The sequence below is a fragment of the Coregonus clupeaformis genome, unplaced genomic scaffold (assembly GCF_020615455.1).
Source record: "Coregonus clupeaformis isolate EN_2021a unplaced genomic scaffold, ASM2061545v1 scaf1423, whole genome shotgun sequence".
In the NCBI taxonomy this organism is placed as follows: domain Eukaryota; kingdom Metazoa; phylum Chordata; class Actinopteri; order Salmoniformes; family Salmonidae; genus Coregonus; species Coregonus clupeaformis.
In genome coordinates this window covers 68,952-90,979 of record NW_025534877.1, presented here as the reverse complement: position 1 = coordinate 90,979, position 22,028 = coordinate 68,952, and the positions used below count along the sequence as shown (strand labels likewise).

Here is a 22,028-nt window from a genome sequence, read left to right as displayed (position 1 = left end):
CATACCTACTGTGAAGCATGGGGGTGGAAACATCATGCTTTGGGGCTGTTTTTCTGCAAAGGGACCAGGACGACTGATCCGTGTAAAGGAAAGAATGAATGGGGCCATGTATCATGAGATTTTGAGTGAAAACCTCCTTCCATCAGCAAGGGCACTGAAGATGAAACGTGGCTGGGTCTTTCAGCATGACAATGATCCCAAACACACCGCCCGGGCAACGAAGGAGTGGCTTCGTAAGAAGCATTTCAAGGTCCTGGAGTGGCCTAGCCAGTCTCCAGATCTCAACCCCATAGAAAATCTTCGGAGGGAGTTGAAAGTCCGTGTTGCCCAGCGACAGCCCCAAAACATCACTGCTCTAGAGGATAATCTGCATGGAGGAATGGGCCAAAATACCAGCAACAGTGTGTGAAAACCTTGTGAAGACTTACAGAAAATGTTTGACCTGTGTCATTGCCAACAAAGGGTATATAACAAAGTATTGAGAAACTTTTGTTATTGACCAAATACTTATTTTCCACCATAATTTGCAAATACATTTTTTTTCTCATTTTGTCTGTCATAGTTGACGTGTACCTATGATGAAAATTACAAGCCTCTCTCATCTTTTTAAGTGGGAGAACTTGCACAATTGGTGGCTGACTAAATACTTTTTTCCCCCACTGTATCTCTACCAAAAGCCGCCTCCAATGTTGTTTTAGAGAATTTGGCAGTAGGTCCAACCGGCCTCACAACCGCAGAACACCGTATGGCGCCGTGTGGGCGAGCGGTTTGCTGATGTCAACGTTGTGAACAGAGTGCCCCATGGTGGCGGTGGGGTTATGGTATGGGCAGGCATAAGCTATGAACAACGAACACAATTGTATTTTATCGATGGCAATTTGAATGCACAGAGATACCGGAACGAGATCCTGAGGCCCATTGTCGTGCCATTCATTTGCCGCCATCACCTCATGTTTCAGCATGATAATGCACAGCCCCATGTCGGAAGGATCTGTACACAATTCCTGGAAGCTGAAAATGTTCAAGTTTTTCCATGGCCCGTATACTCACCAGACATGTCACCCATTGAGCATGTTTGGGATGCTCTGGATCGATGTGTACGACATCGTGTTCCAGTTCCTGCCAATGTCCAGCAACTTCGCACAGCCATTGAAGAGTGGAACAACATTCCACAGGCCACAATCAACAACCTGATCAACTCTATGCAAAGGAAATGTGTTGCGCTGCGTGAGGCAAATGGGGGTCTCACCAGATACAGACTGGTTTGCTGATCCACGCACCTACCTCTTTTTTAATGATATCTGTGATGCATATATGTACATTTACATTTACATTTACGTCATTTAGCAGACGCTCTTATCCAGAGCGACTTACAAATTGGTGCATTCACCTTACAGCCAGTGGGATAACCACTTTACAATATGTATTAACGGTTGTGAAATCCATACATTAGGGCCTAATTTATTTATTTAAATTTGTATTTATTATGCCAAGGCAGCAGATACTCTTCCTGGGGTCCAGCAAAATTAAGGTAAGTAATATCCCTGCTGTTCCATAAGGTGTATTTGTATCTGTTTTTTTTTAAATCAAATGTTACTGCTTGCACCAGTTACTTGATGTGGAATAGAGTTCCATGTAGTCATGGCTCTATGTAGTACTGTGCGCCTCTCATAGTCTGTTCTGGACTTGGGGACTGTGAAGAGACCTCTTGTGGTGTGTCTTGTGGGGTATGCATGGGTGTCCGAGCTGTGCGCCAGTAGTTCAAACAGACAGCTCGGTGCATTCAACATGTCAATACCTCTCATAAATACAAGTAGTGATGAAGTCAATCTCTCCTCCACTTTGATCCAGGAGAGATTGACATGCATAGTATTAATTTGAGCTCCCTTTTGTGGCACCTGACCACACGACTGAACAGTAGCCCAGGTGCGACAAAACTAGGGCCTGTAGGACCTGCCTTGTTGATAGTGCTGTTAAGAAGGTAGAACAGCGCTTTATTATGGACAGACTTCTCCCCATCTTAGCTACTGTTGTATCAATATGTTTTGACCATGACAGTTTACAATCCAGGGTTACTCCAAGCAGTTTAGTCAACTCAACTTGCTCAAAATCCACATGATGTATTACACGATTTAGTTGAGGTTTAGGGTTTAGTGAATGACTTGTCCCAAATACAATGCTTTTAGTTTTAGAAATATTTAGGACTAACTTATTCCTTGCCTCCAACTCTGGAAGTAACTGCAGCTCTTTGTTAATTGTTGCAGTCATTTCAGTTGCTGTAGTAGCTGACGTGTATAGTGTTGAGTCATCCGCCTACATAGACACACTGGCTTTACTCAAAGCCAGTGGCATGTCGTTAGTAAAGATTGAAAAAAGTAAGGGGCCTAGACAGCTGCCCTGGGGAATTCCTGATTCTACCTGGATTATGTTGGAGAGGCTTCCATTAAAGAACACCCTCTGTTTTCTGTTAGACAGGTAGCTCTTTATCCACAAATAGCAGGGGGTGTAAAGCCATAACACATACGTTTTTCCAGAAACAGACTATGATCGATAATGTCAAAAGCCACACTGAAGTCTAACAAAACAGCCCCCACTATCTTTTTATCATAAATTTCTCAGTCATTTGTGTAAGTGCTTGTTGAATGTCTTTCCCTTTAAGCATGCTGAAAGTCTGTTGTCAATTTGTTTACTGTAAAATAGCATTGTATCTGGTCAAACACAATTTTTTCCAAAAGTTTACTAAGGGTTGGTAACAGGCTGATTGGTCGGCTATTTGAGCCAGTAAAAGGGGCTTTACTATTTTTAGGTAGCGGAATTACTTTTGCTTCCCTCCAGGCCTAGGGGCACACACTTTCTAGTAGGCTTAGATTGAAGATATGGCAAATAGGAGTGGCGATATCGTCCGCTATTATCCTCAGTAATTTTTCATCCAAGTTGTCAGACCCCGGTGGCTTGTCATTGTTGATAGACAACAATAACTTTTTCACCTCTTCCACACTCACTTTACGGAATTCAAAATTACAATGCTTGTCTTTCACAATTTGGTGAGATATAATTGGATGTGTACTGTCAGCGTTTGTTACTGGCATGTCATGCCTAAATTTGCTAAATTATTAAAGTAGTTGTCAATATCAGTCGGTTTTGTGATGAATGAGCCATCTGATTCAATGAATGATGGAGCTGAGTTTGCCTTTTTTGCCCAAAACTTCATTTAAAGTGCTCCAAAGCTTTTTACTATCATTCTTTATGTCATTTATCTTTGTTTCATAGTTTAGTTTCTTCTTCTTCTTTTTATTCAGTTTAGTCACATGATTTCTCAATTTGTAATACGTATGCCAATCGGTTGTGCAGCCAGACTTATTTGCCATTCCTTTTGCCTCATCCCTCTCAACCATACAATTGTTAAATTCTTCATCAATCCAGCGGAGGGTGAGCTGCACACAGTGGACTTCCTACTAGAGCACAACGCCTCAGTGCAACGCCTCAGTGCTAACAGTATAAATCTAATTCATAGGCACATGATTACTGCATACAAAAGCTGTAGGATCAGCAGAGGCATTCAGGGCAGTTAGAGGGACATAAATTAGGTTACTTACATTGTGTCTTCCAACGCCCCTGGTATAATGTACATTTGCTGAAGCCTTTTGACAACTCAGCGTCACAATGGTAGGGATTAACTGAGCTGGGCTTGGGTCATTGATACGTCAGTTTCTCAATTCAGCCTTATAATGCTGCGAAAGGATCCAGGAACCCAAATTATTTGGATGGATCCCATCGTCCTTATAAAATGTGTTTTGTTTCCAAAATGTGTCAAAATTGTAAACAAAAGTTACACCCGTTGAGCTGCAATAATCACGTAGCCAGTTGTAAAGAGAATTAATCCTGCTAAAGCGTTCAATGCCACGTTTCAGAGAGGGCATAGGGCCAGATATGAAGGGTCTTTTGTTAGTGTCTAGCAGAGAGTCTCTTTAAAATCCAGTTTCAACTGTTCAGAGCTGCCCTTCATAATGTAATTAAAACCCACATGGACTACAATAGAATCGATTTCCATGTTCTTACGTAGTACATTCAGGAGCAGCTTAGTAATGTCATTTACTCAAGCTCCGGGATAGGACATTGTTTTTGCACCAGGAACGGTCACATTTCTTACCATGGAGCTGCCCAAAATCACAGCTGGCGAGAAGGACAAGGAAATCCGCCCACTCCCATGCTTCACAGGATTCTGAGAACCCTTTGTGGATGGGCGAGAGGCAGGATAACTTGAGCCCGTTGCTCCCGGCGCCTGGTGCAGGCCTCCTACAGATTGAGAAGCCCCGCTTGATCCAGATCAGGGACTGAAGGTTTCCGATGTCGACTTCGAAATCGTAGGAGTAGGCACTGCGTCCGCAGACACAGGTACCCCCAGCGATGAAGGTGCAGGAAGATCAGGCTCCAGGACGGTGAAACTATTTGTTGTTTGTATCAGCTCTGGGCCTCTCGTTGGGAGTGTAGACTGCTTTGCAGAAGGCTGCTGTCTTCGGCTTCCACGGCTCGTGACATGCGACCATCATTGATTGCCATGCTCCTCTTGCTCTGCTCCTTCGACTCCGCTATCAAATGGGGGAGCTACGGGCAACACCAGCCAGTTGGATAACGACAAACGACAAGGCGGAGATGCATCCAACAAGCGCAAACGCCGTTTAGCCACCGGCATAGAAAAGGTCAACATTCCACTCTGCGTTTTCAAGGAAGCCACCTCAAGCCTATAATCCTCGGCAAGCAAACAATTGCCGCATTGGAACTCTGAGTGATCCGGTTTGTTCCGAAACAAAGCATAGTAGATGCAGCTCCTACAGCACTGGAACCATTCATTTATTTATCCAGACAAAGAGGACTCCATTGCAAAACTCATCTGGGACTAACTTCCTTAGTTTGATGGCTAGCAGCTTAGCGTCTCTGTCAAGCAGGCTTCAACCTGTCTGTTAAGAGCGATTCCGGGACAAGAAATAGCGCTCCTAGATGTTAAAAGCTAACCTCGTTGTGGAATCCATGCAAAATCAAGTTCGGTATTTATATTTATTGAATATTTGTTATGTTTTAGTCAAAAATAACAAACCAAGTGTTTCCGCATACAGTGTTCAGCTGCACACTCAATTGACTGATTTCCTTATATGAACTGTAACTCAGTAAATTCTTTGAAATTGTTGCATGTTGCGTTTACTTTTTTTGTTCAGTGTAATTGCACACTCTTCCATGGAAATATCATGTGGATACCTGTCAGAAATGTCACGGCATAAATGCCTCAAACATGACACTCATTAATTCAAACAGTAGCTCAGAATAACTTCAATCAAAATTACTGCCTTCAAGTTTTCTCCCCCAGCCCCCCTTCCCGCAGCCTCTGCTGTTTGGAAAAATAAGCATTTGCCAAAAATGGAGGGAGTGCATAGTGAGGTTGGAAGGGTTCAGGCAGCTCTGCCGCACTCTCTCCATATTCATATTCCTCCAGCAGCTGTGTTATCACTTAAACGTCTTTCTAATTACAACAACAAGACAACAACTCCTTTGGATTCAGTCCAGACCTGCTAAAGGATAAAATAAAATAAGCATTCATTCTCTCACTACCTGTTTTTCTCCCTCTTAATCTCCACAAAGCACCTTGGAGACCGCTCACCCAAATACATACCAATGAAGGCGGAAGTGCCATTCGGAGATGCAGGTGTCACATTTGATAATAAACTTCTGGTTGAGATATGCCTGGGCTAATGAGGCACGGGGCTAGCCTGTCAGGGTTGGAACCATTGACAGTGGGGATTGTTTGGGGGCCGATAACGTTCTGCGTTGCGCCAACATTCCAAATTCCATCATTAATAAACAGAGCTGCCTGGGTCTCTATCATAGGGAGCGTCTGGATCCGTGTGTTAAGTGAGAGACATTGCTTTCCATTACAGAATGCTTGGGGGATTCAGGGTGTGAGGACTAGAGGAGGATAATGGGGTGGATAATCTGCTCATATTTATTTAGCTGTTTGTGAGGGTTTTATACTGATTCCATACGTCAGTGGTAAATTAATCAGAAGAACAGAAGAAAGCTACAGTTGAAGTCGGAAGTTTACATACACTTAGGTTGGAGTCATTAAAACTCGTTTTTCAACCACTCCACAAATTTCTTGTTAACAAACTATAGTTTTGGCAAGTCGGTTAGAACATCTACTTTGTGCATGACACAAGTCATTTTTCCAACAATTGTTTACAGACAGATTATTTCACTTATAATTCACTGTATCGCAATTCCAGTGGGTCAGAAGTTTACATACACTAAGTTCACTGTGCCTTTAAACAGCTTGGAAAATTCCAGAAAATGATGTCATGGCTTTTGAAGCTTCTGATAGGCTAATTGACATAATTTGAGTCAACCTGTGGATGTATCTGTGGATGTATTTCAAGGCCTACCTTCAAACTCTGTGCCTCTTTGCTTGACATCATGGGAAAATCAAAAGAAATCAGCCAAGACCTCAGAAAAAAATGGTAGACCTCCACAAGTCTGGTTCATCCTTGGGAGCAATTTCCAAACGCCTGAAGGTACCACGTTCATCTGTACAAATAATAGTATGCAAGTATAAACACCATGGGACCACGCAGCCGTCATACCGCTCAGGAAGGAGACGCGTTCTGTCTCCTAGAGATAACGTACTTTGGTGCGAAAAGTGCAAATCAATCCCAGAACAACAGCAAAGGACCTTGTGAAGATGCTGGAGAAAACAGGTACAAAAGTATCTATATCCACAGTAAAACAAGTCCTATATCGACATAACCTGAAAGGCCGCTCAGCAAGGAAGAAGCCACTGCTCCAAAACGCCTTAAAAAAGCCAGACTACGGTTTGCAACTGCACATGGGGACAAAGATCATACTTTTTGGAGAAATGTACTCTGGTCTGATGAAACAAAAATAGAAGTGTTTGGCCATAATGACCATCGTTATGTTTGGAGGAAAAAGGGGGTAGCTTGCAAGCCGAAGAACACCATCCCAACCGTGAAGCACGGGGGTGGCAGCATCATGCTGTGGGGGTGCTTTGCTGCAGGAGGGACTGGTGCACTTCACAAAATAGATGGCATCATGAGGAAGGGAAATTATGTGAATATATTGAAGCAACATCTCAAGACAACAGTCAGGAAGTTAAAGCTTGGTCGCAAATGGGTCTTCCAAATGGACAATAACCCCAAGCATACTTCCAAAGTTGTGGCAAAATGGCTTAAGGACAACAAAATCAAGGCAAGGAGGCCTACAAACCTGACTCAGTTACACCAGTTCTGTTTGGAGGAAGCTTGTGGAAGGCTACCCAAAACGTTTGACCCAAGTTTAACAATTTAAAGGCAATGCTACCAAATACAAATTGATGAAAATAAATAAAAGCTGAAATAAATTATTCTCTCTACTATTATTCTGACATTTCACATTCTTAAAATAAAGTGGTGATCCTAACTGACCTCAGACAGGGAATTTTTACTAGGATTAAATGTCAGGAATTGTGAAAAACTGAGTTTAAATGTATTTGGCTAAGGTGTAAACTTCCGACTTCAACTGTATGTATTGTTATTTATTTAGCTCGTTTTGAAATTAAAAGCAGGAATTTAGAACCTTTCAGTGGAGTGTTTTGACCAACTTTTAAAAGACCATCCAAAGGTCAACAAGAATACAGTGGGGAAAAAAGTATTTAGTCAGCCACCAATTGTGCAAGTTCTCCCACTTAAAAAGATGAGGGAGGCCTGTAATTTTCATCATAGGTACACGTCAACTATGATAGACAAAATGAGAAAAAATATTCCAGAAAATCACATTGTAGGATTTTTAATGAATTTATTTGCAAATTATGGTGGAAAATAAGTATTTGGTCAATATCAAAAGTTTCTCAATACTTTGTTATATACCCTTTGTTGGCAATGACACAGGTCAAACGTTTTCTGTAAGTCTTCACAAGGTTTTCACACACTGTTGCTGGTATTTTGGCCCATTCCTCCATGCAGATCTCCTCTAGAGCAGTGATGTTTTGGGGCTGTCACTGGGCAACACGGACTTTCAACTCCCCTCCAAATATTTTCTATGGGGGTTGAGATCTGGAGACTCCAGGACCTTGAAATGCTTCTTACGAAGCTCACTCCTTCGTTGCCCGGGTGGTGTGTTTGGGATCATTGTCATGCTGAAAGACCCAGCCACGTTTCATCTTCAATGCCCTTGCTGATGGAAGGAGGTTTTCACTCAAAATCTCACGATACATGGCCCCATTCATTTTTCCTTTACACGGATCAGTCGTCCTGGTCCCTTTGCAGAAAAACAGCCCCAAAGTATGATGTTTTCACTCCCATGCTTCACAGTAGGTATGGTGTTCTTTGGATGCAACTCAGCATTCTTTGTCCTCCAAACACGACAAGTTGAGTTTTTACCAAAAAGTTCTATTTTGGTTTCATCTGAACATATGACTTTCTCCCAAATCCTCTTCTGGATGCACTCTAGCAAACTTCAGACGGGCCTGGACATGTACTGGCTTAAGCAGGGGGACACGTCTAGCACTGCAGGATTTGAGTCCCTGGCGGCGTAGTGTGTTACTGATGGTAGGCTTTGTTACTTTGGTCCCAGCTCTCTGCAGGTCATTCACTAGGTCCCCCCAGTGTGGTTCTGGGATTTTTGCTCACCGTTCTTGTGATCATTTTGACCCCACGGGGGTGAGATCTTGCGTGGAGCCCCAGATCGAGGGAGATTATCAGTGGTCTTGTATGTCTTCCATTTCCTAATAATTGCTCCCACAGTTGATTTCTTCAAACCAAGCTGCTTACCTATTGCAGATTCAGTCTTCCCAGCCTGGTGCAGGTCTACAATTTTGTTTCTGGTGTCCTTTGACAGCTCTTTGGTCTTGGCCATAGTGGAGTTTGGAGTGTGACTGTTTGAGGTTGTGGACAGGTGTCTTTTATACTGATAACAAGTTCAAACAGGTGCCATTAATACAGGTAACGAGTGGAGGACAGAGGAGCCTCTTAAAGAAGAAGTTACTGGTCTGTGAGAGCCAGAAATCTTGCTTGTTTGTAGGTGACCAAATACTTATTTTCCACCATAATTTGCAAATAAATTCATTAAAAATCCTACAATGTGATTTTCTGGATTTTTTTTTCTCATTTTGTCTGTCATATTTGACGTGTACCTATGCTGAAAATTACAGGCCTCTCTCAGCTTTTTAAGTGGGAGAACTTGCACAATTGGTGGCTGACTAAATACTTTTTTTCCCCACTGTAGGTCATTTTTCTGTCATTATTTGATACTCTCTACCAATATCTATTCTACCCCTATTGGACTAATATGTGGATCTGGTGAATATGTTTCTCTGTTCACATTGTTTTTAGGTTTTCCTTAATAATTTATCCTCTTAGATGTAAGGTGCCCTTTTTAGGGGACCTGTGTGGTTCTGGTACCGGTTCCGACCAACATTTTAGCTTATAAATTGATTTTTGGATACCGTAGATCGAAATGGCTTGCATTGAGCGACAGCCCTGGTTCCCACAGACACATTAATATGTTTTCTGAAATCTGAAACCACTTGAAGCTGGGATGTCCCTCCTACCATTTCATTCGCTCTTCCGACTGTCTATCAACTCCTGGCTGTACCCTACATCGCAGCCACAGACAAAGCACATGCCTGCAATTGTCACGCCCTGGCTCTGGGGACTCTAGTATGTTGAGCCAGGGTGTGAGTTTTCATTTGTGTTCGTTCTAGTATTGTGTTTCTATGTTGGCCAGTGTGGTTCTCAATCAGAGGCAACGTGAATCAGCTGTTGCTTGTTGTCTCTGATTGGGAACCATACTTAGTCAGCCTGTTTCCCACAATATGGTGTGGGATCTTGTTCCAGTGTGGTTTGTGTTAGACCGAGGACGTCACGTTATCATTTGTTGTTTTGTTCGTGTAAGCATTAATAAAAAGTATGTTCGCCTTCAACGCTGCGCCTTGGTCCTCTGTTCCGGCTGATCGTGACAGAAGATCCCACCAGAACTGGACCAAGCAGCGGGTCCAGGAGCCATCGCCAGGGAAATCTCTAGCGGATATCCAGCGCCTCCTCGACTGGGTCAAGCCGTGTGAGCAAGAGAGGGGCTTGACTTGGAAGCAGAAGAGCGAGAGTTGGGCGAGAACTATGGAGGCCTGGTCCACGGGGAGGAGAGACTCCCAGACATTTTTTAGGGGGGGGCTCACGCCGTGGACGACGGGGCAGCAGGAGACCGCGATAGAGCGGCCCAGCGGGTTGGCAGAGGAGGCCACCAGGTTACGGGGGCCACTGGTCAAAAAGGGGAAGGAAGGTGTAGAGGCACGGCGAGAGGTACTGGGGTGTGTTACCAGTCCGGTCCGGCCCGTTCCTGATCCCTGCGTAGGGCCAGTGGTGTGTGTCCCCAGTACGGTCCGGTCTGTTCCTGTCCCTTGCACCGAGCCTGTGGTGCGCGTCGCCAGCCCAGTCCGGTCCATTCCTGCTCTCCGCACCAAGTCAGTGGTGTGCTTCGTCAGCCCGGTCCGGCCCGCTCCTGCTCCCCGCACCAAGCCAATGGTGCGCGTCGCCAGCCCGGCCCGGCCTGTTCCTGCTCCCCGCACCAAGCCTATGTTGCGCGTCGCCAGCCCGGCCCGGCCTGTTCCTGCTCGTCGGCCCGGAGCCGGATCCGCCGCCAAGGCGGAGTGCCCACCCGGTTCCTCCCCTGTGGTGTTTGGTTGGCGCGGCCGGAGTCCGCGCCTTTGGGGGGGGGTACTGTCACGCCCTGGCTCTGAGGACTCTAGTATGTTGAGCCAGGGTGTGAGTTTTCATTTGTGTTCGGTCTAGTATTGTGTTTCTATGTTGGCCAGTGTGGTTCTCAATCAGAGGCAACGTGAATCAGCTGTTGCTTGTTGTCTCTGATTGGGAACCATACTTAGTCAGCCTGTTTCCCACAGTATGGTGTGGGATCTTGTTCCAGTGTGGTTTGTGTTAGACCGAGGACGTCACGTTATCGTTTGTTGTTTTGTTCGTGTAAGCATTAATAAAAAGTATGTTCGCCTTCAACGCTGTGCCTTGGTCCTCTGTTCCCGACGATCGTGACAGCAATCGTTACATCATAGTGCAGCAGGAGAGAGCGATTTCATCATGGTAGCACATTCAGAGATCGATTTATAGCCATTCATCTAAAATAATTGATATAGATTTTAAACAAAACACACTTCCTGTTTGTCATAGATGGACAAGTTTAATATAAGATGAACAGGCTCAGGAAGCCAAGCTAGAGCTCTGTAAAAAGTTCACAATGATGGTGGCTGACCTTTTGATCAAGAGAGACCTTTAGAAAATATGCACATTTTCTCTAAATATACAAAAATGTATTTTACAGTTATAAGGAAAGTGAAATCTTATAGTTAATAGTTTTATAATGTGATTATGCTGTATTTAGAAAGCACATACTGTAAGTCATTTCAAGCCTGATTCATAGTTTTGTTGAATAGGAAATAAATCATATAAAATATAATATTTTCATATTTCTACCATATTTGTACTGTGTACTTGAGCTTGTGTCTTCAAAAGTGACTACACCTCAGAGCAATTTATAACTATTTTTACCAGAAAGGTGAGATTTGAACCTTTATTTGGGTATGCAGCATTAATATACTGGAAAATTATATAAACGCAACATGCAACAATTTCAAAGCTTTTACTGAGTTACAGTTCATAGAAGGAAATCAGTCAATTGAAATAAATTAATTAGGCCCTAATCTATGCATTTCATAAGACTAGGCAGGGGCACAGCCACTTGGGAGCCAGGTCCAACAAAACTGACAAACTAATCAGCCTATACTCCGGGGTTTTATGTTTTATTGTTTACTGTTCCGATTTTGTATTCTGTGTTTTCTGTTTGTATATTGTCTATTGCTGGCAGCACCTTCTCACTAAGTCAAATTCCGGGTATGTGTAAATGTACTTGGCGAATAAAGGTGATTCTGATTCTGATCATTCAACAAAACTTTATAAAAGTTGTAATCATCCAACTCTGCAAGGCGGTCATTGCTTGCAGCAGCCATTCTACACATGGCTTCTACACATGGTTCTCTGAAAGCAATCATGAGAGAAGCTCAGGGTCACTGGAAAATAACCATACATAACTTTTGATCTACAGAACACATTTGGAAGCTGTTTTCACAGTCCTAAATGTTAAATTAGAAGGAAGTGGACATTTGTTGGCTCTGGGTCTTTGGAAGAAGACAAGAGTTAGTTGGAGACTAGGAGAGGACTGTCTGTCTGACTGTCACTTTGCAGGAGCTTAGCTCATCCAGACAGTAAAGCAGGCTGACAGCAACTGGTTACCCACACCAATAACTGTCCGTCAAGAAACTCCCCCAACTCCCTCAACTCGCTCTTCCAACAAAAAAGGAGAAAATTGGACACAGGTTGAATTTTGGGGCATATGCGTCAAGACCCTCAAAACTCACTGCACCCCCACCCCCCTGCCCCACCCATCTGTAGGACAGAATATAAATATGAATATGAAATGTGCATATATGTCTCTCACCTTGCCACCTTTATGCTCAGGTGCGTTGCCCCTAAACAAGCGTCCTGGCCCTGGGATTGTAGCGGATGTTCAGTTGCTTCCGCCGTCTGTTTGTTCTAGTACTCTGGCCTCGCGATCAATGAGGACACAGGTGCGGGGCGCAGATGGCAGCGTGCTGATACCAGGGGGGTGCGGGTTGGCTGGAGGGGGAGTGGAGGGGGGTTCAGAGACCGAGCCACGATGACAGAATGGCTACCCCCCACCCTCCCACCTCCTGGAAACCATGCAGTCCCATCTTCACTAATGGAGGTTGTTGTTGTTATGTTCTCAATACAAACTTTTGATTTATGGTTCAAGCAAAGGGAAACTGCACTCTGAAGCATAGTTTTAGTGTTCTGAGTTCCAATTTAATAGATCCTTGGACATAAAAGGCTTAGGTCTCCTCGGGAGCTAATCATAACAAAGTAGCAAGGGTAGCCTATTACCACTGTAGTGTCCATTTAACACTGGTTTTAATAGTCCAATACTATGTAAAAAGTGACTCATGTTAAAGCTTAACTGTCAAAGGTGTGGAATGTTAGGCTACTCCCCTCTGTATGCTATGGTATGTCTAATGCCATGTGAATCTCTGTGTAATCTGGATTCACAAACTGAGGATGCAATTGATTATGGTATATGAGCAAGAAAATTATGAATTAGAGACAAATCAGATACTAATAAGGTTTCGAGATACTCTTAATTCTCATCTCATTGCTGAACACTTGTTTATGACGAAGTGCAGTGTGGTAACAGTGATCCATGGAGAGAACGCCATCTTGTGGAGAAGAGGTGTCACCTCTTGATCAACTGCTACAATCATTGCAGATAGTGGATGTTTTTCTGCACTGCACTCTCAGAAGGGTGTTTGATTTATACAGCTCATTTCAAGTTGAGAAATTTAATTACAGCTAAAGTGCCATTGCCATCCTGCTCACAGATCTGAGATCACATACAAAGAAAAGAGCCCATTAGTTGAGTACACAGCAAAATCTCCAGTGTTAAATCAACACTGAGAGTGTTAAATTGAACACTGGTCCAGTGTCTATACTGGGTCCACCCTTTTCAGTGTTAAATTAACACACTGCTTAGCGTAAAGCCTTATTTGCATATTTCCCAGAGAGACAAACAGTAACCTAACTACTAGGATTCTTTTATGTTTTCCCCACGCCTATTTTCCAATCAAATGTATGAATGAAGTTTTAATGTTTTCCAATATATTTTGCATAATCATTGTGATTAATGGTAATATTTATGATCTCTTGCTTTTATGACTAAACAGGCATCTGTAAAAATGCATTTGGTTGGTTTAGGCTAGCTAGTTAGCGGTGCACGCTAGTATCGTTCAAGTGGTGAAGTCACCTCTTTTAAGACCATGAAAGTAGTATTCCCTTGCTCCGTGTGGGTGAAGGTTGTCGATGTGTTCAGAGGGTCCCGGGTTTGAGCCCAGGATGGGGCAAGGAGAGGGGGAAGCAACACTGTTACATTGGTGCCGTGACCTGAATCACTCAGTTGGGCTCTGTCCGACTGCTGGGGTTGCTGCGGAGAAGGAGGAGGTCAAAGGGGGGTGAGTGTTGCCGATGTGAAATGGCTAGCTAGTTAGCGGTGTGGGCTAGTCACATCAAATCAAATGTTATATTCCACATGCGCCGAATACAACAGGTATTACAGTGAAATGCTTTTTTGTATTTTTATTTTTTATTTTTTTTAGGGGTAGATCAGCTTTAATATTTCAGATAGATTGTAACTTCCATCAATGTAATTGTCTGCATCACTTCCAATCCCCCATATGTTTTTTTTCATCGCATATATACAGTGGGGAGAACAAGTATTTGATACACTGCCGATTTTGCAGGTTTTCCTACTTACAAAGCATGTAGAGGTCTGTCATTTTTATCATAGGTACACTTCAACTGTGAGAGACGGAATCTAAAACAAAAATCCAGACAATCACATTGTATGATTTTTAAGTAATTAATTTGCATTTTATTGCATGACATAAGTATTTGATACACCAGAAAAGCAGAACTTAATATTTGGTACAGAAACCTTTGTTTGCAATTACAGAGATCATACGTTTCCTGTAGGTCTTGACCAGGTTTGCACACACTGCAGCAGGGATTTTGGCCTCCTCCTCCATACAGACCTTCTCCAGATCCTTCAGGTTTCGGGGCTGTCGCTGGGCAATACGGATTTTCAGCTCCCTCCAAAGGTTTTCTATTGGGTTCAGGTCTGGAGACTGGGAAGGCCACACCAGGACCTTGAGATGCTTCTTACGGAGCCACTCCTTAGTTGCCCTGGCTGTGTGTTTCGGGTCGTTGTCATGCTGGAAGACCCAGCCACGACCCATCTTCAATGCTCTTACTGAGGAGGTTGTTGGCCAAGATCTCGCGATACATGGCCCCATCCATCCTCCCCTCAATACGGTGCAGTCGTCCTGTCCCCTTTGCAGAAAAGCATCCCCAAAGAATGATGTTTCCACCTCCATGCTTCACGGTTGGGATGGTGTTCTTGGGGTTGTACTCATTCATCTTCTTCCTCCAAACACGGCGAGTGGAGTTTAGACCAAAAAGCTCTATTTTTGTCTTATCAGACCACATGACCTTCTCCCATTCCTCCTCTGGATCATCCAGATGGTCATTGGCAAACTTCAGACGGGCCTGGACATGCGCTGGCTTGAGCAGGGGACCTTTGCGTGCGCTGCAGGATTTTAATCCATGACGGCGTAGTGTGTTACTAATGGTTTTCTTTGAGACTGTGGTCCCAGCTCTCTTCAGGTCATTGACCAGGTCCTGCCGTGTAGTTCTGGGCTGATCCTCACCTTCCTCATGATCATTGATGCCCCACGAGGTGAGATCTTGCATGGAGCCCCAGACCGAGGGTGATTGACCGTCATCTTGAACTTCTTCCGTTTTCTAATAATTGCGCCAACAGTTGTTGCCTTCTCACCAAGCTGCTTGCCTATTGTCCTGTAGCCCATCCCAGCCTTGTGCAGGTCTACAATTTTATCCCTGATGTCCTTACACAGCTCTCTGGTCTTGGCCATTGTGGAGAGGTTGGAGTCTGTTTGATTGAGTGTGTGGACAGGTGTCTTTTATACAGGTAACGAGTTCAAACAGGTGCAGTTAATACAGGTAATGAGTGGAGAACAGGAGGGCTTCTTAAAGAAAAACTAACAGGTCTGTGAGAGACGGAATTCGTACTGGTTGGTAGGTGATTAAATACTTATGTCATGCAATAAAATGCAAATGCATTACTTAAAAATCATACAATGTGATTTTCTGGATCTTTGTTTTAGATTCCGTCTCTCACAGTTGAAGTGTACCTATGATAAAATTACAGACCTCTACATGCTTTGTAAGTAGGAAAACCTGCAAAATCGGCAGTGTATCAAATACTTGTTCTCCCCACTGTGTATATATATATATATATATATATATATATATATATATATATATATATATATACACACACATACAAACACACACACACACATATATACTGTACATATATACAGTGAGGGAAAAAAGTATTTGATCCCCTGCTGATTTTGTACGTTTGCCCACTGACAAAGAAATGATCAGTCTATAATTTTAATGGTAGGTTTATTTGAACAGTGAGAGACAGAATAACAACAACAAAAATCCAGAAAAACGCATGTAAAAAATGTTATAAATTGATTAGCATTTTAATGAGGGAAATAAGTATTTGACCCCCTCTCAATCAGAAAGATTTCTGGCTCCCAGGTGTCTTTTATACAGGTAACACACTACGCCGTGAAGGACTGAAATCCTGCAGTGCCCGCAAGGTCCCCCTGCTCAAGAAAGCACATATACATGCCCGTCTGAAGTTTTCCAATGAACATCTGAATGATTCAGAGGAGAACTGGGTGAAAGGGTTTTGCCACCAAGTACTAAGTCATGTTTTGCAGAGGGGTCAAATACTTATTTCCCTCATTAAAATGCAAATCAATTTATAACATTTTTGATATGCGTTTTTCTGGATTTTTTTGTTGTTATTCTGTCTCTCACTGTTCAAATAAACCTATCATTAAAATTATAGACTGATCATTTATTTTGTCAGTGGGCAAACATACAACATCAGCAGGGGATAAAATACTTTTTTCCCTCACTGTAGGCTGTCTCATCGTTGTCGGTGATCAGGCCTACCGCTGTTGTGTCGTCAGAAAACTTAATGATGGTGTTGGAGTTGTGCCTGGCCATTGGTGAACATGGAGTACAGGAGGGGACTGAGCACGCACCCCTGAGGGGCCCCCGTGTTGAGGATCAGCGTGGCAGATGTGTTGTTACCTACCCTTACCACCTGGGGGCGGCCCGTCAGGAAGTCCAGGATCCAGTTGCAGAGGGAGGTGTTTAGTCCCAGGATCCTTAGCTTAGTGATGAGCATTGAGGGCACTATGGTGTTGAACGCTGAGCTGTACTCAATGAACAGCATTCTCACGTAGGTGTTCCTCTTGTCCAGGTGGAAAGGGCAGTGTGGAGTGCAATAGAGATTGCATCATCTGTGGATCTGTTGGGGCGGTATGCAAATCGTGGGTCTAGGGTTTCTGGGATAATGGTGTTGATGTGAGCCATGACCAGCCTTTCAAAGCCCTTCATGGCTACAGAGGTGAGTGCTATGGGTCGGTAGTCATTTAGGCAGGTTATCTTAGTGTCCTTGGGCACAGGGACTATGCTGGTCTGCTTGAAACATGTTGGTATTACAGACCCAGTCAGGGACATGTTGAAAATGTCAGTGAAGACACTTGCCTGTTGGTCAGCACATGCTCGGAGTACACTTCCTGGTAATCCGTCTGGCCCTGCGGCCTTGTGAATGTTGACCTGCTTAAAAGTCTTATTCACATCTGCTATGGAGAGCGTGATCACATAGTCATCCGGAACAGCTGATGCTCTCATGCATGCTTCAGTGTTGCTTGCCTCGAAGCGAGCATAGAAGTGATTTAGCTCGTCTGGTAGGCTTGTGTCACTGGGCAGCTCGCGGCTGTGCTTCCTTTTGTAGTCTGTAATAGTTTTCAAGCCCTGTCACATCCGACGAGTGTCAGAGCCGGTGTAGTACGGGTTAGAGTCCCGCTCCTTGAAAGCGGCAGCTCTACCCTTTAGCTCAGTGTGGATGTTGCCTGTAATCCATGGCTTCTGGTTGGGGTATGTACGTACGGTCACTGTGGGGACGACGTCATCGATGCACTTATTGATGAAGCCAGTGACTGATGTGGTGTACTCCTCAATGCTATCTAAAGAATCCCGGAACATATTCCAGTCTGTGCTAGCAAAACAGTCCTGTAGCTTAGCATCTGGATCATCTGACCACTTTTTTATTAACTGAGTCACTGGTGCTTCCTGCTTTAGTTTTTGCTTATTAGCAGGAATCAGGAGGATAGAGTTATGGTCAGATTTGCCAAATGGAGGGCGAGGGAGAGTTTTGTATGCATCTCTGTGTGTGGAGTAAAGTTGGTCTAGAGTTTTTTTTCCTCTGGTTGCACATTTAACATGCTGGTAGAAATTAGGTAGAACGGATTTAAGTTTCCCTGCATTAAAGTCCCCGGCCACTAGGAGCGCTGCCTCTGGATGAGCGTTTTCCTGTTTACTTATGGCCTTAAACAGCTCATTGAGTGCAATCTTAATGCCAGCATCGGTTTGTGGTGGTAGATAAACAGCTACGAAAAATATAGATGAAAAGTCTCTTGGTAAATAGTGTGGTCTACAGCTTATCATGAGATACTCTACCTCAGGCGAGCAAAACCTCGAGACTTCCTTAGTATTTGATTTTGTGCACCAGCTGTTGTTTACAAATATACACAGACCGCCACCCCTTGTCTTACCGGAGTCAGCCATTCTATCCTTCCGATGTAGTGTATATCCCGTCAGCTGTATGTTGTCCATGTTGTCGTTCAGCCACAACTCGGTGAAACATAAGATATTACAGTTTTTAATGTCCCGTTGGTAGGATAAGCGTAATCTTAGGTCGTCCAATTTGTTCTCAAATGATTGAACATTGGCTAATAGGATTGATGGAAGAGGCAGTTTACTCGCTCGCTGTCGGATCCTTACAATGCACCCCGACATATGTCCACGATATCTCTGTCTCTTTCTCATGCGAATGACGGGGATTTTGGCCTTGTCGGGTGTCTGTAGGATATCCTTCGCGTCCGGCTCGTTGAAGAAAAAATCTTTGTCCAATACGAGGTGAGTAATCGCTGTCCTGATATCCAGAAGCTCTTTTTGGTCATAAGAGACGGTGGCAGAAACATTATGTACAGAATAAATTACAAATAACGCGAAAAAACACACATAATAGTAAAATTGGTTAGAGGGCTGTAAAACGGCAGCCATCTTTTCCGGCGCCACTTCAAGAAGTAGCGTTAAATCGGTGACATCACCGGCTCTACGACCTTGAAGTAGTTGTTTCCCTTGCTCCACAAGGGCTGTGGGTTTTGTGGAGTGATAGGTATCGATGCTTCGTGGTTGACAGTATCGATGTATTCAGAGGGTCCCTGGTTCGAGCCCAGAATGGGGCAAGGAGAGGGACGAAGTTGAGAAAATTAGTGGCCACTAGTAATAAGTTAAATACCATTGGCATAGCTCTATGATCAGAGAAAAGTAACTGTTATTTAACTGTAGCATCTGATTCAGGGTTCAATTCCAACCTAATTAATTGTGAACTTTGAATAGCCTTTCTGCTGTGTGTGTGTGTGTGTGTGTGTGTGTGTGTGTGTGTGTGTGTGTGTGTGTGTGTGCATGTGCGTGTGAGTGTGTGTGGACAGATGGCATAGTACCACAGCTGACGCGCTTGACTGCACATTTTGTAGCAGACTATTAAAGACTTTTGCTGTTTACACAAAAACAACATTTTGATTCCCTCCTCCTCAGGCCAATTTCATCCTTTATAAACCTTTATTGCTGCTGTTGCTGCTTTGCTTTGAGAAGTGATTGGCACAATTGTATTTGAATTCTTACTTGGTACTATAAACAGTATATTTCAAAATGTAGTACCTTGCTAAGAAATCACCTGCAATTATAATTTGAAGGTTATGTAAATACATCACATTACATGTAATGGGTGAACGTGTACACGTAATGTTGAAATAGCAATTGTCAGAGCCTTATATTCTCAACATAAGGCTCTGGCTTCAGCTGAAATCAATCATACTAGCTCCATTCACATGCGTATGATTGTTTTGTGTGTTTGCCGTGCACATCTCCAAATGGAAAGGTACTAGAATCCAGCAGAAGCATTGTCCAGCTGGTCTGTCAGTACCCTGTCTCTTTCCTCTAGTGTTTAGCTCCAGAGTATCATGGTTGGCTCGTTATCTCGGCAGCCAGACTTTTGTAAATAGTCATATTAAAAGACGGAGAGGCTGTCATTGGGAGAGAGATAAATGTTATCACGGCTCCAAAGCCCTCCTTTCTTGTTCTTCTGCCTAATTAGTTTGTTCTCTGGACTCCTGTGGAATGTTCTATGCCAAGGCTTCTAGAATTTCATTATCCAGGACTTTCATATGAAAAGTGTTCGTTCTAGGATGTATATTGAATGCGGTGAAGTGGACTACATGGGTTTTACTCATGTTTGACTTGCACAGAGAGAATTCATTTAATTCATTTTCAATCTAATGTATCTGAATATGACCTATAAATCATGTAGTCTAAGCCCTAAGCAATTGTACAGTGTGCTAACTGAAGCAGAGAGCATACCATATACTTTATGATACATCATACACAACATTGCTGTATTGTTGCAGGCATAGTGTGTTTTTTCTACAATACACATTTTAACTGATATTCAGACAGTATCCGTACACAGTGTCTACCTGATTACTACAAAGAAGAACACATATTTAGAATTGAAGTGCTGAATTCCCACCATGTTTTTTTTCACAGGTGGACAACTTTGGTGCACTACAACCAAACCTATCATGGAAGGAGAGGAGCTAGCTGCGTTTGCTGTGGTCAGCCATGCAGGTCTCGCTGAGGGAATGTACCCGGCCAGATTGCTGGACTCCATCCAACTATTGCCCCAACAGGCCAACATGGCATCCATACTTCCCAACGCTATAGTCAATAGTAAGTACAACTTAAAGCCTAGGAGACTATGAAATGTGTGTAAAATAAAATAAAATCAACAACAACAAAAATATTTGTAACATGCTAGGTAAACAACAGGTGTAGACTAACAGTGAAATGCTTACGGGCCCTTCCCAACAATGCAGAGAGAAAGAAAATATATATACCAGTACAGAGTCGATGTGCAGGGGTACGAGGTAATTGAGGTAGGTATGTACATATAACTAGGAATAAAGTGTCAGATAATAAACAGTAGCAGCAGTGTATGTGATGAGACAAAAAAGTTAGTGCAAAAAGGGTCCATGCAGATAGTCTGGGTAGCTATATGGTAACTATTTAACAAACAATTTAGCAGTATTATGGCTTGGGGCCTGTTCAGGGTCCTGTTGGTTCCAGACTTGATGCATCGGTACCGATTGCCATGCGGTAGCAGAAAGAACAGTCTATGACTTGGGTGGTTGGAGTCTTTTACAATTTTAAGGGCCTTCCTCTGGCACCGCCTGGTATGGAGGTCCTGGATTGCAGTGAGCTCGGCCCCAGTGATGTTCTGGGCTGTACCCTCTGTTGCGCCATGTGGTCAGATGCCAAGCAGTTGCCATACCAAGCAGTGATGCAGCCAGTCAATATGCTCTCAATAGTGCAGCTGTATAACTTTTTGAGGATCTGAGGGCCCATGCCAAATCTTTTCAGCCTCCTGAGGGGGAAGAGGTGTTGTTGTGCCCTCTTCACGTCTGTATTGGTGTGTGTTTGTGCGTGCGTGTGGGTATGCGTCCATCCATGCATAGTTGTGTGTGTTTGTGTGTGTAGGCGTGTGTGTGTGTATGCATGCATTCGTAGGTGTGTGTGTGTACGTAGGTTTGTGTATTTTTGTGTTTGTGCGTGCGAATGACACGTCGTCTGAGCGCGACGTATGTTGTTTGTTGTTGAACGCTGAAAGGTGTGTGTGATTGACAAGACAAGACAAAACAAGACAAATGGAGTGATGATAAATGGTGTGGTAGTGGCTAGTAAGCTGGTGACGACGAACAGCGAAACCTGCCCGAGCAAGGAGGAGGGGCAGCCTCGGCTGAATTTGTGACAATCCTCAATTAGCTATTTCAGCTTAGATTAGTCTGTTTGGCAGGGATAATAGCCTAGGGGTTCTCCTTGACCTTCAGTTTGTGTTGAAATGAAGTATTTACTCTTCACCCACATAGACAGCACCCACATCAAATAACAGCCCATTTACTCTGATTAAGGTCTGTTGCGTTCAGGTCATCACTGTTTGACAGTCTATTCCAGCCCTGGTGAAAAATGAAAGTTAACCTACGCTTTCCTCACCCAAGAGACAGCATTGATGCTTCTGTTAATCCAGGCCCAACCCCCTCTCCTTCCACTAGATATAAATAAAGCCTG

At 43.6% G+C, this 22,028-nt stretch overlaps 1 protein-coding gene across 1 annotated transcript in view; it reads left to right on the top strand.

Annotated features, from left to right (window-relative positions):
- LOC123486999 (zinc finger protein ZFPM2-like) overlaps positions 1-22,028 on the top strand; it is a 48,651-nt gene that overhangs the window by 6,437 nt on the left and 20,186 nt on the right. Inside the window, exon 2 of the mRNA XM_045218184.1 lies at positions 20,451-20,633. Coding sequence (XP_045074119.1) covers positions 20,451-20,633 — 183 coding nt within the window. The remainder of the gene's footprint in view (positions 1-20,450; positions 20,634-22,028) is intronic.